Source organism: Pongo abelii, chromosome 16 (genome assembly GCF_028885655.2).
Source record: "Pongo abelii isolate AG06213 chromosome 16, NHGRI_mPonAbe1-v2.0_pri, whole genome shotgun sequence".
In the NCBI taxonomy this organism is placed as follows: Eukaryota; Metazoa; Chordata; class Mammalia; order Primates; family Hominidae; genus Pongo; species Pongo abelii.
This window is the reverse complement of record NC_072001.2, coordinates 88,772,883-88,788,740: the sequence shown is the minus strand read 5'-3', so window position 1 is coordinate 88,788,740 and position 15,858 is coordinate 88,772,883. Positions and strand designations below refer to the sequence as shown.

Here is a 15,858-nt window from a genome sequence, read left to right as displayed (position 1 = left end):
ACAGCCATCATTACCTAGGGATCTGTTTGTACTACTTACTTCAGGCCAGCCGTGCTAATAATTCTACGAGGCCCTTAAATCATTCCCAAATGTGTGCAATCTCAATGATTCATCTAAAGGTATGTTCACTTTGCAGTAAATCAATGAATTTCTGTATGCAGTTCATAAAATACATGCTAATCATTGATCTCCATGTACTACAAACCTCCAGAGGCAACACAAATTGATCCTTACCAAAAAACTGGAAAGAAGGATCAGGGTAGATTTTCACTTCACCATTTACCAATGGAGGAGCTGAGACAGAGGGACGGTAAGTTATCTGCTCATATGACAAAGCAAATGCCCCAAAGATTGATCCTACCACTGGCACACAGAATGAGCAAACGGATACTATGAGTTAAACTGTGAATTCTAGCACCAAAGATCTTACTGGGGGTTGTACACAAGTACAAGGAGGTACAAACGGTAATACAAGTCAAAGTTTGATGAAGTACTAAGTCAGATAAAGTAAAAGTTAGATGAAACCAGAGAGGAGGGGCAGAGAGGAGAAATGAAAATGCCCAAGGGGATGTTTCAGGAGGAAAAGTCATCATTTGTAGGTCTTAATTTTGAGCTCTATCTGTTACAGCTATCTGTGTTCATTTACTGCACTGCATTTGCATTTATTTCATAACATGCTTACTTTTACTCCTGGAATAGGAGTTCCCTGAGGCAGAGGCCTAAGCCATATCCCCCCTATGTAGTTCCACCTGGCATTTAATAGATGCTCAGTAAATACCTGAAAAATGAATGAATGAATGTGCTAATAAATTAATGAAGTGAGGGGTATGGGCTCAACAATACAAAGGAAAGACAAAATTTACAATTCTCAGACAAATGTTCTAGCAATTAAGCCTCTGCTTCTACACAGCAGCAGATATTTGCCCAAAATCTTTGGGGAATTTGCATCTTTGGGGAATCTGCATCTTTGGGGAAATATCTAGTCAGATGTACATGTTATACCCCTCTGCCTGTAAAGGTTATACTGGCAATGTGTTTTTCAAGAAGAATATTTTAAAAAGAAACATTAAAATCTGTCTATGACAATCACATCTACAAGTACCAAAGTAACCTTTAGCTGAATTTTTTGGAGTATGACTAAAACCATACCACACCTTGATGAAAGTATCAACAATACATATTTTATTAAGCATTTTACAGATAGTCACTTATTCAATTTTCTGTGCTTTAGCTGGTTTTTAGACACATGAGATCCTTCTGATTTGAGGCAGAGGGGAAAGGTGAAGATTTCCAACATATATATATATATATAAAATATATACACACACACACACACACACATATATATATATATAGTTTTTTTTTTTTTAATTTTGAGTTGGGGTCTCATTCTCTTGCCCAGGCTAGAGTACAGTGGCACGAGCATCACCATGGCTTGCTGCAACTTTGAACTCCTAGGCTCAAGTGATCCTCCCACCTCAGGCTCCTGAGTGGTTGGGACCACAAGTGTGCACTACCACACCTGGCTCATTTTCTCATTTTTTTTTGTAGAGACAGCCCTTGGTACGTTGCCCAGGCTGGTCTTGAACACCTGGCTTCAAGCAATCCATCCACCTCAGCCTCCCAAAGTGTTGGGATTACAGGTGTGAGCCACTGTGCCCAGCCCCAAATATTTAAATAATTTTCAATTTTTTTTTTTTTTTTTGAGACAGAGTCTCACTCTGTCTCCCGGGCTGGAGTGCAGTGGCACGATCTCGGCTCACTGCAACTTCTGCCTCCCAGGTTCAAGCGATTCTTATACTTCAGCCTCCCATACGCCACCACACCTGGCTAATTTTTGTATTTTTAGTAGAGACAGGGTTTCATCATGTTGGCCAGGCTGGTCTTGAACTCCTGACCTCAAGTGATCCACCCTCCTCATCTCCCAAAGTGCTGGGATTACAGCATGAGCCACTGTGCCTGGCCATATTAATTGATTTCTTAAACTCTACTGTTTCTGATGATGGCATAGACGCTGAGGAAGAAAAACTAAGTTTTACTGAGCATCTATCATATGCATTAGGTACTTTATATATACCCTCCCTTTAACTTTCCAAAATAACATTAGGAGAGAAACCCTACTGTCTGCATTTTACAGAAAAGGAAATCAAGGCTCCAGAGAAATTAAATAAGTTCCCTGAGCTTACACAGATAATAAATGGTAGAAAGAAGATGTGAATGCATGGCTATGGAACCCCATAACTTCCCTTTTTCCCAGTGTATATAAGAACCTGAGATCCTTCCCATTCTCACCTGATTTACAAGCACATCCCCTATCCTCTTGATGAGAAAGTTCTTTTCACTTTTATCCACCAGAGACTCCTTCTTCCGCTCCAGAATCCTCTGAAAGAATTGGCTATGGATACTGATCAGCTCATCCAAACAGGGGAACAGCTTTTCTACCATCTGCTGCTCAAAAAGCAGATCTATCATCATCCCCCGGCTGTACACATCACTCATGATTTTGAGAGTGCGGACATGATGTAACTCTGTCTGCATCAGCTCTAAAAGGAGGAAAAAGATCAAGTGTCAGGAACACTCTTTTATAAGGATTCTCCCTCAAAGATCATCTGCTGCAGTCCCAAAGCTAGTTTAGAGCCCATATGAACCTTAAAATTGGGTCAATAGCTATCTTTCCCCTAAAAGTGTTCTCGTTTTTTTTGTTTGTTTGTTTTGTTTTTTTTAAGACAGGGTCTGGCTCTGTCACCCAGGCTGAAGTGCAGGCTGAAGTCACGGCTCACTGCAGCCTCCACCTCCTGGGCTCAAGCGATCTTCCTGCTTTAGCCTCTCGAGCAGCTGGGGCTACAGGTACGTGCCATCACGCCTGGCTGATTTTTGTACTTTTTATAGAAATGCGGTTTCACTATGTTCCCAAGCTGATCTTGAACTCTGGGCTCAAGTGATCCACCCGCCTCAGCCTCCCAGAGTGCTGGGATTACAGGTATGAGCCGCTGAGCCTGGTCAAGTGTTTTCATCTTATTCCTCTATTTTTTACGTGTCCTATTTTCTGATAATAGGTACGTTGGATTCCATCAGTCTTAAATTATGATTTCCAAAGAGGTCTTCACTGGATTCAGCACCTGTCGTAACTGACCGTATACCCAGTTCTCAGAAATGACTTGTGTTTAGTCTAGTTTTTAGTGTAGGTAAGGAACAAAACTGAGATATCTCTTTCTAGGACTGCTGTATAAATAAGCACTCATATATAAGTACAACGTTCAGTAGAATCGAAAAAAGAAGAGTGGGGCAAAAAGGAGACAGGATACAAACAGGATCATGTCTCTGTACCTTAAAGTTTTTAAAGGAAATCTTTCAAGAAGTCACATACTAAAAAACTGATTTTTCACAGCCCAACAAATTACCGCTTAAAAATGCTGGACAATGGAAATGCAAATATAATCAGAGCAAAATGAAGAATCTCACCATATATTACTTCTTGCCGTTTGACCACATCTTTCTTTTGCTGTTTTAGAAACTTGCTGTCTATTATCCGACTCCAAGATTCTGCTTCCAGCTGTTTGGAATCAATCTCAAAGTCTCCCAGTAGTTGTCCTTCATTCATGTCTGTACCTACTCCTCAATATATCAAAAAATCAATATCAGAATCAGGTTTGTGACCTGTAGAATAAGCCTATGTTGGACTTTCCTCGAGATGATAGTTGATTTCATAAGACGCATGAATACAGGGGATATTCACAGAGATCATATTTTAGTACCAGAAAAAAATCAATATCCTGTTCAGGAGTGACAGACTCTACATTCGAGACTTTGGTTAAGAGTAATAAACATGACATAAATCAAACATGATTAAGACATGACTTCTATCTACACGAAATTAAGAATTGGAAGGGACCTGGTACCTTTTCATATTTAAGAGAGCAGGCTTACAATTGCTCTGTGAGCTAGAACTGTACATGTACAAAAGTCTAAGGGAAGAAAAAGATTTGTACTAAAGAGTATGCCCACATTGAAATAAATGACATCCTTCACTTGACAGCTGCTGGATGAGTTTGATTACCCAGTCATTACAAAGCACTGGACACTTTACTGACTAAATTAGAGAATTTTCACAGGATACATAAGAGGCAGGCACTATCACTCCATTAAGACTTATATTCTAGGTAATGACACACACACAGTCCCTACAGAGGCATAAAATATAGGCCATAACTTCCTCTTACCCTCATCAGTAAGTGATTCTGTTGATTCATTGACCTTGCTGATTTTATTTAGTGAGTCTGTTGAATGAGACAGGAATTTCCAGGTGTTTGACATGTTCTCATCATTGCCAACTCTGGGGACAAAAGAAAAATACATACTGTCAAATACATTCTGATAACCTATGGCTTGCATTCTTAAATGAGTACCTGAAGACTCTAGAATGACAACTGGCTGGAAGAACTCAGTGACCGAAGACAAATTGCTTATGTCGGGGCCACAGCAACATGCACATTGCCTGGTAACAAAGTCGGGAGCATTTAGTATCACTGTAGACTCAAACTGTGAGGACTTTTTGAGCCTTTTTAAAGAAAATGATAAAAAGCAAGGGAAACTTTCTTCCATCAAACCATGTACACATTATATAAGAAACTTTGTTTAAAACTTGTTGCCTAACCAGTACACTGTTTTTTCTGTTCTCTAAATAACTACAGATCTAGCACTTACAATCAACTATGTTCTCTTTGGACTTTCTCAATCCCAACTCATCAGGTAGCACAGCAGGCACCCAATTGATGTGTGAGTAGACACAAAAGCAAGAACACTTTAAAGACCAACTTTTGAAAGTTACAATGCATACAAATTTTAGTAACGTTACAACTTTTAAAAAGTACACTTTTGGAAATAATGAGAATACAAAGACAAAACAAAACAAAACAAAAATACCTGAAACTTTTTAGAGGAGGAGAAAACATAATCCAGCACAGAGGTTAGGAATTACAAACAAAAGGAGACTTTTGCATCCTTTAGTTAGGAATTTTGCTCCAAGATAGGTTAAAGAGATACTCTGAGTCCTACATTTGAAATGGCTTATTCACCTGATGGGAAGGCAGGCATCTTACCCAAAATAGTCAGCAACATCATTATCAGCCCCCTGCTAACCACTTGACAGCCAAGGCCTGGCCAGGAGACCAGAAAAGAAACTCAGTGCAAACGAGTGAGTGAGAACCTAATAGTAATAATTGGCTCAGCACTCACCTCCATGAAACTGACTTAAGTCTTAAAAGGCAAAGATGTAAAACAGAGGTAAGAAGAAACAAAACAACCAGGTTTATCCGAACAACAGAAAAGCATGACATCTGTAAGTGGTTGCAACCCAAAATTCTGAATTAAATCACCCTTTTTCCTATTCCTACTTATTTTGATCTAAAAAATCATCTTTTTAGAACTCAGATTCTTCAAAAGTAGGGCTGATGATATACAAAAGCCTATAGCAACCAGCCTGCTAAGGGTATTTAAAGGAGATCCTTGCGACAGAATGACCATCATGACATGCATCAGAAACATAATCCCCATCGTCCTTGTCTGCATCAACCCATGACTTTATAGATTTCTTAAAAAAAAAAAAAAAAAGCTTTTTGTCATATGATGTGATTATTATGCTTTTGTCACCTAGATGCCAACTGTGCTATCTTTAAATATCTCCACTTACCCAGTAATGTTCTGTATGGAGACACTTTTGGAGAGCGAGACACTCTGCTGGGATCGTCTATTGGCAAATATCGGGGTGGTAGTGGTTTCATCCACCAGGAGGACTGCGGACCGAGGACGCTCCTTGGGCTGTGAGGCTGCAAAAGGAGGACACTAACTGAAGCATAACCCATCCAGTCCCACCTGGTACTAACCCATCTGACAAATAACAGAAGTAAGGTGCTTTACAGTGGATTTGCCCTGGAACTGTAAGTTGGTATAAAAACTCCATGGAGGATAGTTTGGTGATAACTATTGAAATTGTAAATGCCTATATTCTTTGATCCAGCAATTTCACTTTTAGGCTATGTTTATTTTACAATATATACCTGCATATTCGTGAAATGATGTTATGTCCAAAGTTATTCAATGCAACACCATTGGTAAAAGCAAAAGACTGAAAATGACGTGAGTATCACAAGAAGACTGCTGAATAAGTTATAGTAACCACACAGCAGAATACAATGCCACTTACAAAAAATGAGGACACTTTCCAAGTACTGACACAGATAGATCTATCTCCAAAATCTATTAAGGGGAGGAAAATCAAAGTGCAGAACAAAGTATGTAACAGGCTATCTTTCATGCTTAAAAGAAAGAAAAATAATCCAAGTTGTATTTACTTTAACAAGCGAACTCCAGGAAAATAAAAAAAACTAAGAAGAGTGGTTACCTCTGGGGTGGGACAGGCAATGGGGATAAAGAATCCTGTGGGATTATTATGTATGTTAATATTTAAGCTGCAAATAAGATTGAAAGAATTTCTTTTTTTTTTTTTGAGATGGAGTCTTGTTCTGTCGCCCAGGCTGGAGTGCAGCGGCGTGATCTTGGCTTACTGCAAGCTCCGCCTCCTGGGTTCATGCCATTCTCCTGCCTCAGCCTCCCGAGTAGCTGGGATTACAGGCGCCCACCACCATGCCCAGCTAATTTTTTGTATTTTTAATAGAGACGGGGTTTCACTACATTGGCCAGACTGGTCTCAAACTCCTGACCTCATGATCCGCCCGCCTCGGCCTCCCAAAGTGCTGGGATTACAGGCATAAGCCACTGCACCTGGCCCCAAGATTGAAAGAATTTTAAGGGTAAAAGGAACCTTAGAGATAACTGGGAGCAGCGTTCTTTAGGACCGTTCACCATGAAAACATCTGGAGTGCCTGTTAGATATGGAATCTCAGCTCCCCTTGTCTTCTAGGGGTGGAACCCAAGAGTCTACATATCTTACAGGCTCAAGTGATTCTTCTGCTCACTGCCAGAAAGCACAGATTTTGATGATTTCCTTTAATTTACAGATGAGGAAAATTTAACACTTGTTTAACATCTGTAACTACAGATGACCCTTGAACAACATGGGTTTGAACTACATAGATCCCCTTATATGCGGAACTTCTTCTGCCTCTGCCACTCCTGAGACAGCAAGACCAACCCCTCTTTTCTTCCTCTTCCTTCTTGGTCTACTCAATGTGAAAACGACAAGGATGAAGCCCTTTATGATGATCTACTTCCACTTAACAAATAGTAAATATATTTTCTCTTCCTTATGATTTTTAAAATAACATTTTTTCCTTTGGCTTAATTTATTATAAGAATACAGTATATAATACACATAAGAAACAAAATGCATTAACTGACTGTTTATGTTACTGGTAAGGCTTCTGGTCAGCAATAGGCTATCAGTAGGTAAGTTCTGGGGGAGTCAAAAGGTTTTCTGTGGATTTCTGACTGCATGGGGGTGAGGCTGGCACGCCTATCATCCGAGTTATTCAAGGGTCAATTCTAATTTGTTCTCATAGTGCATATTTCTCATTAACATGACTAAAGAGGAAACTGGGGATCTAATTTGCTAAAGCGGTCACGCTGGCACTTGGGAACATTTTTCCTTGGTAATTGACTTGCTGTCCCATTCACAGGTTGCATTATCTGTCCATCCCCAGGAGTGTCAAGAGGTGAAGGAAATAAGGCTAGGGCGGTAGTTATGACTTCACAGTATTTCAGGATGTCTTTGACTCAATAAGCATTAATATAATCATTAATTTCCAATTCCAATTCTATTTACAAGATGATGACACAATAAAATAGCAGAAACCCGACATCCTACAACCTGACCAGACTCTAGCTGCAGAAGTACACAAGGACTATGGGATGTGGCCCTACCCCTCTGCCCCCACCCCCACCCCCACCCCCACCCAAGAGAAAAAGAGCAAGTGGGTAGAAAAGAGAATGAGCTTAAGAGTTAAAGGGCCTGGAGCATAACCTGAATGCTTCTGAAGGGAGGTCAGTGAGCAGATAAAATCTGATGGAGGAAGAAAGCACTAGTTCTTGAAGAATTGCAAGGATGTGGATGGGTCAGAAGAAAAAGAGAGGACAATTCTGATGAGAAGAACCATGGAAATGAAGGCAGAAGTAATTATGTAGTATTAATGTAAAAGGGAGACACAGAGTAGAAGAGGAAGCAGGTAGACGGAATCAGTGAAAGGGCTGGAAAAGCAGAATGATGTTAGGTAGAGCTCATAATAACTTGTATCTAAAAGCCAGCATGGGGGAAGAAAATAACAGCTTTCCTTATTTGTAACCAATCCATATTCTACCCAAGTAAGTGACTCAATATTGCTGTTTCCTTATTTGTGATGATTATAGCAGTGAAAGCTAACACTTAAGGAATGTTTACTACTAAGTACTTTATAGGTATGATCTGATTCAAACCTGACTACCACCCTATGATACTATTATCATCCCCTTTTACAGAGGAAGAAAATGAGGCACAGAGAGGTTTGGTAATGTCCAGCTACACAGCTCTTAAGCAGTGGTGTCAGACTTGAATCCATACAATCAGAATTCACAATCTGTACTCTAGACCACTATGTTGCCTCAGTGGAGTACAACAGGAATAAGAATATTTGTGGGGGGGCCAGGTACAGTGGCTCACGCCTATAATCCCAGCACTTTGGGAGGCCAAGGCAGACAGATCCCTTGAGGTCGAAAATTCGAGACCAGCCTAGCCAACATGGTGAAACCCTATCTCTAGTAAAAATACAAAAAGTAGCTGGGTGTGGTGGCTTGCACCTGTAATCCCAGCTACTTGGGAGGCTGAGGCAGGAGAATTGCTTGAACCCAGAAGGCGGACGTTGCAGTGAGCAGAGATTGCGCCACTGCACTCCAGCCTGGGTGACAGAGTAAGACTCTGTCTCAAGGGGAAAAAAAAAAAAACTTGTGGGGATCAAAGGTAATACTCATGAACCTTGCACATAATAGGCATTTGTTTTTAAGAAAGACATGAAAATAAAGAAAACAGACTTCTGAAACAACAGATAATGTCACAAGAAAAAAAACATTTTAGGAAGCTAGACATAAGTATGTGGAATGGGTGAGATCACAGACTAAAGTGGGTATCAACCTGGAGAAGCTCCTCTTCTAGTCATCTACATGTGAAAATGGATAATAACCAGATTAAATATATCTAAAGAGAATCATACTCTTCTGGGAGTGCAGACTAGTACAGCCATTCAGGAGCTATCTGGAAGTACTCAGAGAAATTGGGCATAAAGCAGTGGTTTTCAAGCTTGAGTGGGCATCAGAATCACCTGGAGGATCTATTAAAACACAGACCAGGCTGGGTGCGGTGGCTCATGCCTGTTATCTCAGCACTTTGGGAAGCCAAGGTGGGGAAGCATGAGGATTGCTTGAGGCCAGGAGTTTGAGACGAGCCTGGGCAACATAGTGAGACCCCGTCTCTACAAAAAAATTAAAAAATCAGCCAGGCATAGCAGCGCACACCTGGAGTGCCAGCAACTCAGGAGTCTGAGGTAAGAGGATTTCTTGAGCCCAGGAGTTTGAGATTACAGTGAGCTAAGATCACACCACTGCACTCCAGCCTGGGTGACAAAGCAAGACCCTGTCTCTATTAAACACACTCCCACGCACCACAAAAAAAACACAGAATGCTGGCCCCATCCCACGGTTTGTGATTCACAGATCAGGGTTGGGCCCAAGAATCTCTACTTCTAAAAAACTACATTTTCAAGAACATTGCCTGAGGAAAGTCTCACAGAGGCTCCCATGGAGCCAGTTAAGAAGATATTAATCATTGCATTATTTATGGTAGTAGCTGGAAGCAATGTAAATATTCTGTCTCTAGGGGAACTTAAAATGTGAAATATGCTTATGAAAGAATACCATGCCATAGTCTGAAACAATAGCGTACAATAACATGCATATCTCAAAACGATACTGACTGAAAAAAATAAGCAGAATATATAAGCATAAGTCATATTATCTAATTTAAATTCACACAAAATAATACACTTTTTTCAAAGTATACATATGTCTAAAAATATGGCAGGTTAGAAAGACATACATTAAATATACTACAGTGGGAATGAGACAGGGAATGGGGAGTGAAAAGGGAAAAGTATCAGTAAAACCAAAGTGGAGTATTGTATGCACTGCTGAAAACAGTTTGATGTGAATGGAAGAGTGTGATTTACTCAGTTCTGAGTAACACTTGAGGTCCTTAGAAATAATAAAAAAAAGAACTATTTTCTATAACTTCTCAGTGTAGAAAGAAGTTTAGGCCGGGCATGGTGGTGCATGCCTGTAATCCCAGCTACTGGGGAGGTTGAGGCAGGAGAATCGCTCGAACCAGGGAGGCGGAGGTTGCAGTGAGCCAAGATTGTGCTATTGCACTCCAGCCTGGGTGACAGAGCGAGACTCCGTCTCAAAAAAAAAAAGAAGTTTAACAAGCCAGATCTCATTTGATTTGTATGATTATAAGGCACTAAAAACAAATCTTTTAATTCTCAACTATTATTAAAGAGGAAATTGAGATGCGCAGGGGTCACTTGCTTAAACACACAGGGCAAAGGTGCTGCCTTTAAGCTAATACACAGACTGTTTTAGAAACCTTCCAAGAGGGTTTGATGGTATAATGTTAAGGCATGGGTCAAGGAATCTGCAGGATAAAACAGCAGCCTTCTCTCACTTACCACAAAATAGGTATTCATATCTTGACTATGAATAATAACTGAATATTACAACAGCATTTTTACATTCAGAACCAGAAAGTCAGAAAGGGAGTTGAGAGGTGGGCTGAGCTACTTACGCTTGTTTCTCATAATGACCGTGGGCAGTGATGATGTGTCATGTGCCTGAAGGCTCCCTTTGGGCTGCTAAAGAGAAAGAAAGTAAGTCCATTGACAATTCACCTCTGTCAAGCCCTGAGAAGCCGAGTAGGGAAGGAGCAAGCAGTTCAGCTTCCTTTCCCACTCTGCTTTTCGCACTGCCCTAAGCACCCTGTGTCCCAGCCACGGTCGCCCCCAATTGCCATCCTCTAAGCCTGCCACGTACTCCAATGCCGTAGATGCTGTCTGTCCTGCCTGGAATGCTTTTCTCACCTTCAGAAGCATGGCATTCTTCCCCTTCAAGACGATTTAAGTGTTGCCTCCTTGGTAAAGCCATCTATAGCTTCTCTCCTCTCCTCACCCAAGGCAGTGACTGGCACCTTTCTCATTTATAGTAACTGTCCATCTTCCCCAGTAGATTGCTGGTGCCTTAAGGGCAGCATCTTTTGACTTTTGCATTTCATTTCCAGTAACTAGCATTTATAAGGTGCTAAATTATTGGGTAAAATACTAATTTTAGTTAATACTTTCGTTGTAGCCATGTAGCAAAAATACTTTGAGAAATTATAGATTGAAGCAATTAATCTGAGATAAATCATTAGAAGAAATAGGTTACTTCCTATTTAAAATGAAATTCCAAGCAGGGTGCGGTGACTCACACCTGTAATCCCAGCACTTTGGGAGGCCGAGGCGGGTGGATCACCTGAGGTCAGGAGTTCGAGACCAGCCCAAACAACATGACGAAACCCTGTCTCAACTAAAAATATAAAAATTAGCTGGGCATGGTGACAGGCGCCTGTAATCTCAGCTACTTGGGAGGCTGAGGCAAGAGAATTGCTTGAACCCGGGAGGCGGAGGTTGCAGTGAGCCAAGACTGTGCCATTGCACTCCAGCCTGGGTGACACAGTGAGACTCTGTCTCTAAAATAAAATAAAATAAAATAAAATAAAATAAAATAAAATAAAATTCCCCCTTTTAGGTTATATTCTCTTATACGGGAGATGCTATATCTCTATCATGATCATTCTGTATAAACTAGTACATTCACAACAATTGAGTCTTACCAGAGATCACAAACTCAAATGACTATGGTGCCGGCAGGTAACAAATGACAGAAGCAAGCTGGGGTGGGGTGAGGTGTGGGAAGGCAGTGGTGGCCTGGAACTGGCATATCCTGTCTAAAGGAGGCAGCACCACTCAGCTCCAGCCATCCCTCCCTCCCTGTGAGGTGCTCAGGCTCCACTGATGGAGCCGACTCCTGCCCTCAGCCTGCTTAATGAGTTTGGAGCTTATATTCTAGTGGGGGGAAGATACAGACCATAAAAATTCTATATAATAATAAATAAAGATGGGTAAATACAGACTCTAAGAAGGTGATAAGTACTATGGAAAAAAGGAAAAACTGGGAGTGCTAGGTACAGGGAAATATCAGGGAGCCGAGGGTTATAAATCTTCCAGTTTTTTCAGGAGAACTTAAGAATCCAAACTGATATAAAACATGATTTTGAAAGAGTTGCACTAACTCACATTTTAAAAATACTACATGAGCCAAACAAAATATATGTCCATGGGCTAAAGAAGATCTGGGCTATCCTATTTTTTGCCATTTTGATGCTAGTTTTAGTGCTTCTCAAAGTGAGGTCCTCGGACTATCAGCATCATCTGGGAACTTACTAGAAATGCAAACTCCTGGACTCTCCCCTAGAATCTGAAACTCTGGGAGTGGGGCTCAGTAAGCTGTCTTTCAATAAGCCCTCGAGCTGATCCTGATGCACATTCCAGATTGAGGTCATAGCACTAGATAACTGTGTTTGGTGACTGACGAAGCACACAGCTCATTAATCATCTGTGTCGACATAGTTGGAAAGCACTCCTTTGACAAGGAATGAGGAGACACTTACATGTGACTAGAACATTGAAAACCTCACAAGCTACCTAAAAGGTATGGCCCCTAACCCACACTTTTTTTTTAAGGGCCACTGGAAAAGCATGATTACATAGCATACATGCTCAGGGCAGATACCACCATAAAACAGGCACTTTCTATTCTTATGTCATGTGATCAGAGCCACATGTATTACATACCTGAGGAGAAAAGTGCTACCAGACAGGCTGGGGCTAACCATAACACCCTCCCCACCCCCACCAGCAGGTCAATGGCCCTGACCTCCACCTGCTGCCCTGATGGTCCTGAAGGAGGAAGACAGGTGTATGAACAGCAGGGTAGGCCTGCAGACATAGTTAAGAAGAAAACCACTTTAAGAGCAACACAGAAATATTAAAATCACCAAGAACGTGAAGAAGTTCTGAAAGCATTTTCTTTTCTGAAAGTCTAATTCCCCAGAGTTACTCAAGAAGAGGATTGATCGCTTAAGAGAAAACATGTTTTTTAGTTATAATTTGTTCTCAAAGCTGGTACCAAATGATTAAAATAAACAAAATCCACTACAACCTCAACTCTCCCAACTCCCGAGGATTTTGCTGGTTTAAACCCTTTTATTTTAAGCCTTCTTTTAGCCAGAAAGTCTTACCTTCATTTTGACCTTTGCACAGGAGGCTAGACTTTCTCGGCAGCCTTTGTGGACAAAAGCACTACAATCTGAAAAGAAAGCAAACCGAAGGTCACATGGACAAAGCAAACAGATCCCAGATTCTGAGTTTCCACTGCTGCCACAAGTGGCCTCTGAATTTCAAAGTGAAGTCACTCACATGTGAGAATGTGACTAACTGAAATTACAGATTGCAGTCCTCTTCTAGGAAACAGGTCTGTGATGTTATTTGGAGGAGGAAAAACACGAGCAGATGTGATTTTTTTTTTTCGGTGTTCGTGTCTTTATTTAGAGACTGGGAGACAGATTACAGCTTAATGAGAGGAACAACAACTCAAGTGATCTGATGGGAAGCGTGAGTTTCCTGGCCCTTAGGAAGCGACAGATGTGATTTCTAATTAACAAAAACTAGTAAGTCTGGAACTTTTCAGACAGGAAGCTGAGAGGCTACCAAAACTAAAAGTGAAAGTGTCTGCCATCAATGTGTAAGTCTAAATTACAAATAAATACATTAATAAAGCCCCTAACAGGGGTTACAAAATTTGTATGACTGTAATAAAGCACAGAATATAAAATCTGAAAAGCTTAACTACGCTGGGCTTTTTGCAACCCATTCTCTGAGACAGGAACCACACATGAAAGGTCACTGGAACCCCCACATGCACCTCTGGGAACTGTGACTTAAGAGAAAATGGAGACTTCTTGAAAGATAAAGCAGAAACCACAATTTGGCAAGGACAGCATTTTATCTCAATTCCTTTACTTTTCACTCCCTTGGCCTACAAGGGCCACTGATGTAAAAACCCAGGCCTCTGTGTCTCAGAAGGCTTACCATCAGCTCTCAGCGCTGCTATAAAGTCACATAACAGAACTGTTCCAGGAAGCCAGAGGTAAAGCAGAAACAAATGAAAGATCTGTCTGTGGCGACACTCGAGGAGACACTCTCACGGGAAGGGCTCACTCAGGAAATCAACCACAGATACCATTCACTAGGCAATGCCTCACAGACTGATTCAGGAAGCATCACAGGTCCTGTCTACATCAACTCACCAAAGCCCAGACATATGGATTTGTGGGGGACTGGAGTGATGATGGGGAGGGGAGGAAACCAGAAAGGAGACTGCTAGAATCCCAGACCTCAAAGGCCTTTTCCATTCCTTTTGTAACACTTCCTTTAACACCCACTTGGTTCACAGGTCTCCTCCTTAATACCACCAGCACAGTGTATTGAGACTCCTTAGGTTTTTCTCTATCCCCTCTCTGGGGCAGGGACCATTCACCCACTGCTGAATCTTCAATGAAGCCTCTCTAGCATAGTGCCTAGCTCATGCATCCTATTCAGATGCCCCTCTGTCGGCCCTACTATGCCTATTTAAACTAAAATTAGATGAATGCCCTGACACAGCCTTGATTACAGTATGTCAAACATCAATTTAATAACACAAAAGGACAAACAGCTGTCAAACTAAATTTGACGTAGGTCCTGGCTCTGCACGTATGTATGTACTAGTATGACCCTAGTCCCTTCTCGACAGCCCCCCCGTTTCCTCATCTATAAAATTAAAAAGGAGGAATCACATTTTCCCCCAGGTTCCCTCTGCTGTGATTCTATCAGATGGGTAAGTGAGTTTCAGGCTGCTGGACCCACAGCAAGAAGCATAACAAAGTGGTCGAGGCAAACGGCTTTATTTATTTTCTAGTAAGCCAAAACGTGTTTCTGCCCATCCTCAGGAGCACTATTCTTACTCAGGGTGTATGGTGCGCCTCCCCTCCTCTGCCACAGAGATGCCTGGGACTTGCAGCTGGCATGCTCCTTTCTGGTTTCTTCCTCTCCCATTAGTTGATCCATCATCTCCTTCCCATGCACAGACTTGAAAGCTCACCCCACCCAAACCCTTTCTCTTCACAAATCCCCACTCAGCTAAAGTCTTTCAAATACATCATCTTTAAGAGCCCATTTCTCTTTCCCTTCTACAGAAAAAGTATAAAAAGACTATGAGCAGGCAAAGTCAATGATTAGTAGATCTATGTTTTTCAGCATGCTGAATCCTCAATATATAATGCTGAAGAGAATAAAGCAAATTACAAAAAGAGGTACTGTATGGTAGTATTTATGTAGGCTAAAAATAAAAACAAATTATATGTTGTTTACGTATGAAAATAAATTATAAAACACAGACTACAAATGCACTGAATTCATGACAGTCCTTGACCTTGGGGAGGAAGGAAGATGCATGGGGCAGGGAAACAAAGGGGAATCTGAACTTAACCATAATGGTTTCTTAAAAAGTGAAACAATCTGAAGCCGTCTGACAAAATGTTACTATGTGTTCATTTTGAATCATGGACACATATGTGTTAAATTACCTATGTATAACAACATTTTAAAAAATTTTAATTTTTAAAAAATCATCACGCTCTAATGTTCAAAGTTCCTTGGATTTGCTTATAAACATTTCCATATCCTG

The 15,858-nt window shown here is 41.0% G+C and overlaps 1 protein-coding gene across 11 annotated transcripts in view; it reads right to left on the bottom strand.

Moving 5' to 3' along the window:
- AKAP13 (A-kinase anchoring protein 13) overlaps window positions 1-15,858 on the bottom strand; it is a 355,010-nt gene that overhangs the window by 27,463 nt on the left and 311,689 nt on the right. For 5 of the 11 annotated variants that reach the window (XM_054531800.2, XM_054531798.2, XM_054531801.2 and 2 more), the window contains 6 exons: window positions 13,373-13,440; window positions 10,823-10,889; window positions 5,690-5,825; window positions 4,221-4,333; window positions 3,463-3,615; window positions 2,293-2,543 (listed from right to left, as the gene is read on the bottom strand). In XM_054531800.2, the coding sequence (XP_054387775.1) occupies window positions 2,293-2,543; window positions 3,463-3,615; window positions 4,221-4,333; window positions 5,690-5,825; window positions 10,823-10,889; window positions 13,373-13,440 (788 nt within the window). The remainder of the gene's footprint in view (window positions 1-2,292; window positions 2,544-3,462; window positions 3,616-4,220; window positions 4,334-5,689; window positions 5,826-10,822; window positions 10,890-13,372; window positions 13,441-15,858) is intronic. The other 6 variants (XM_054531799.1, XM_063716285.1, XM_054531802.2 and 3 more) reach the window with 3 other exon arrangements.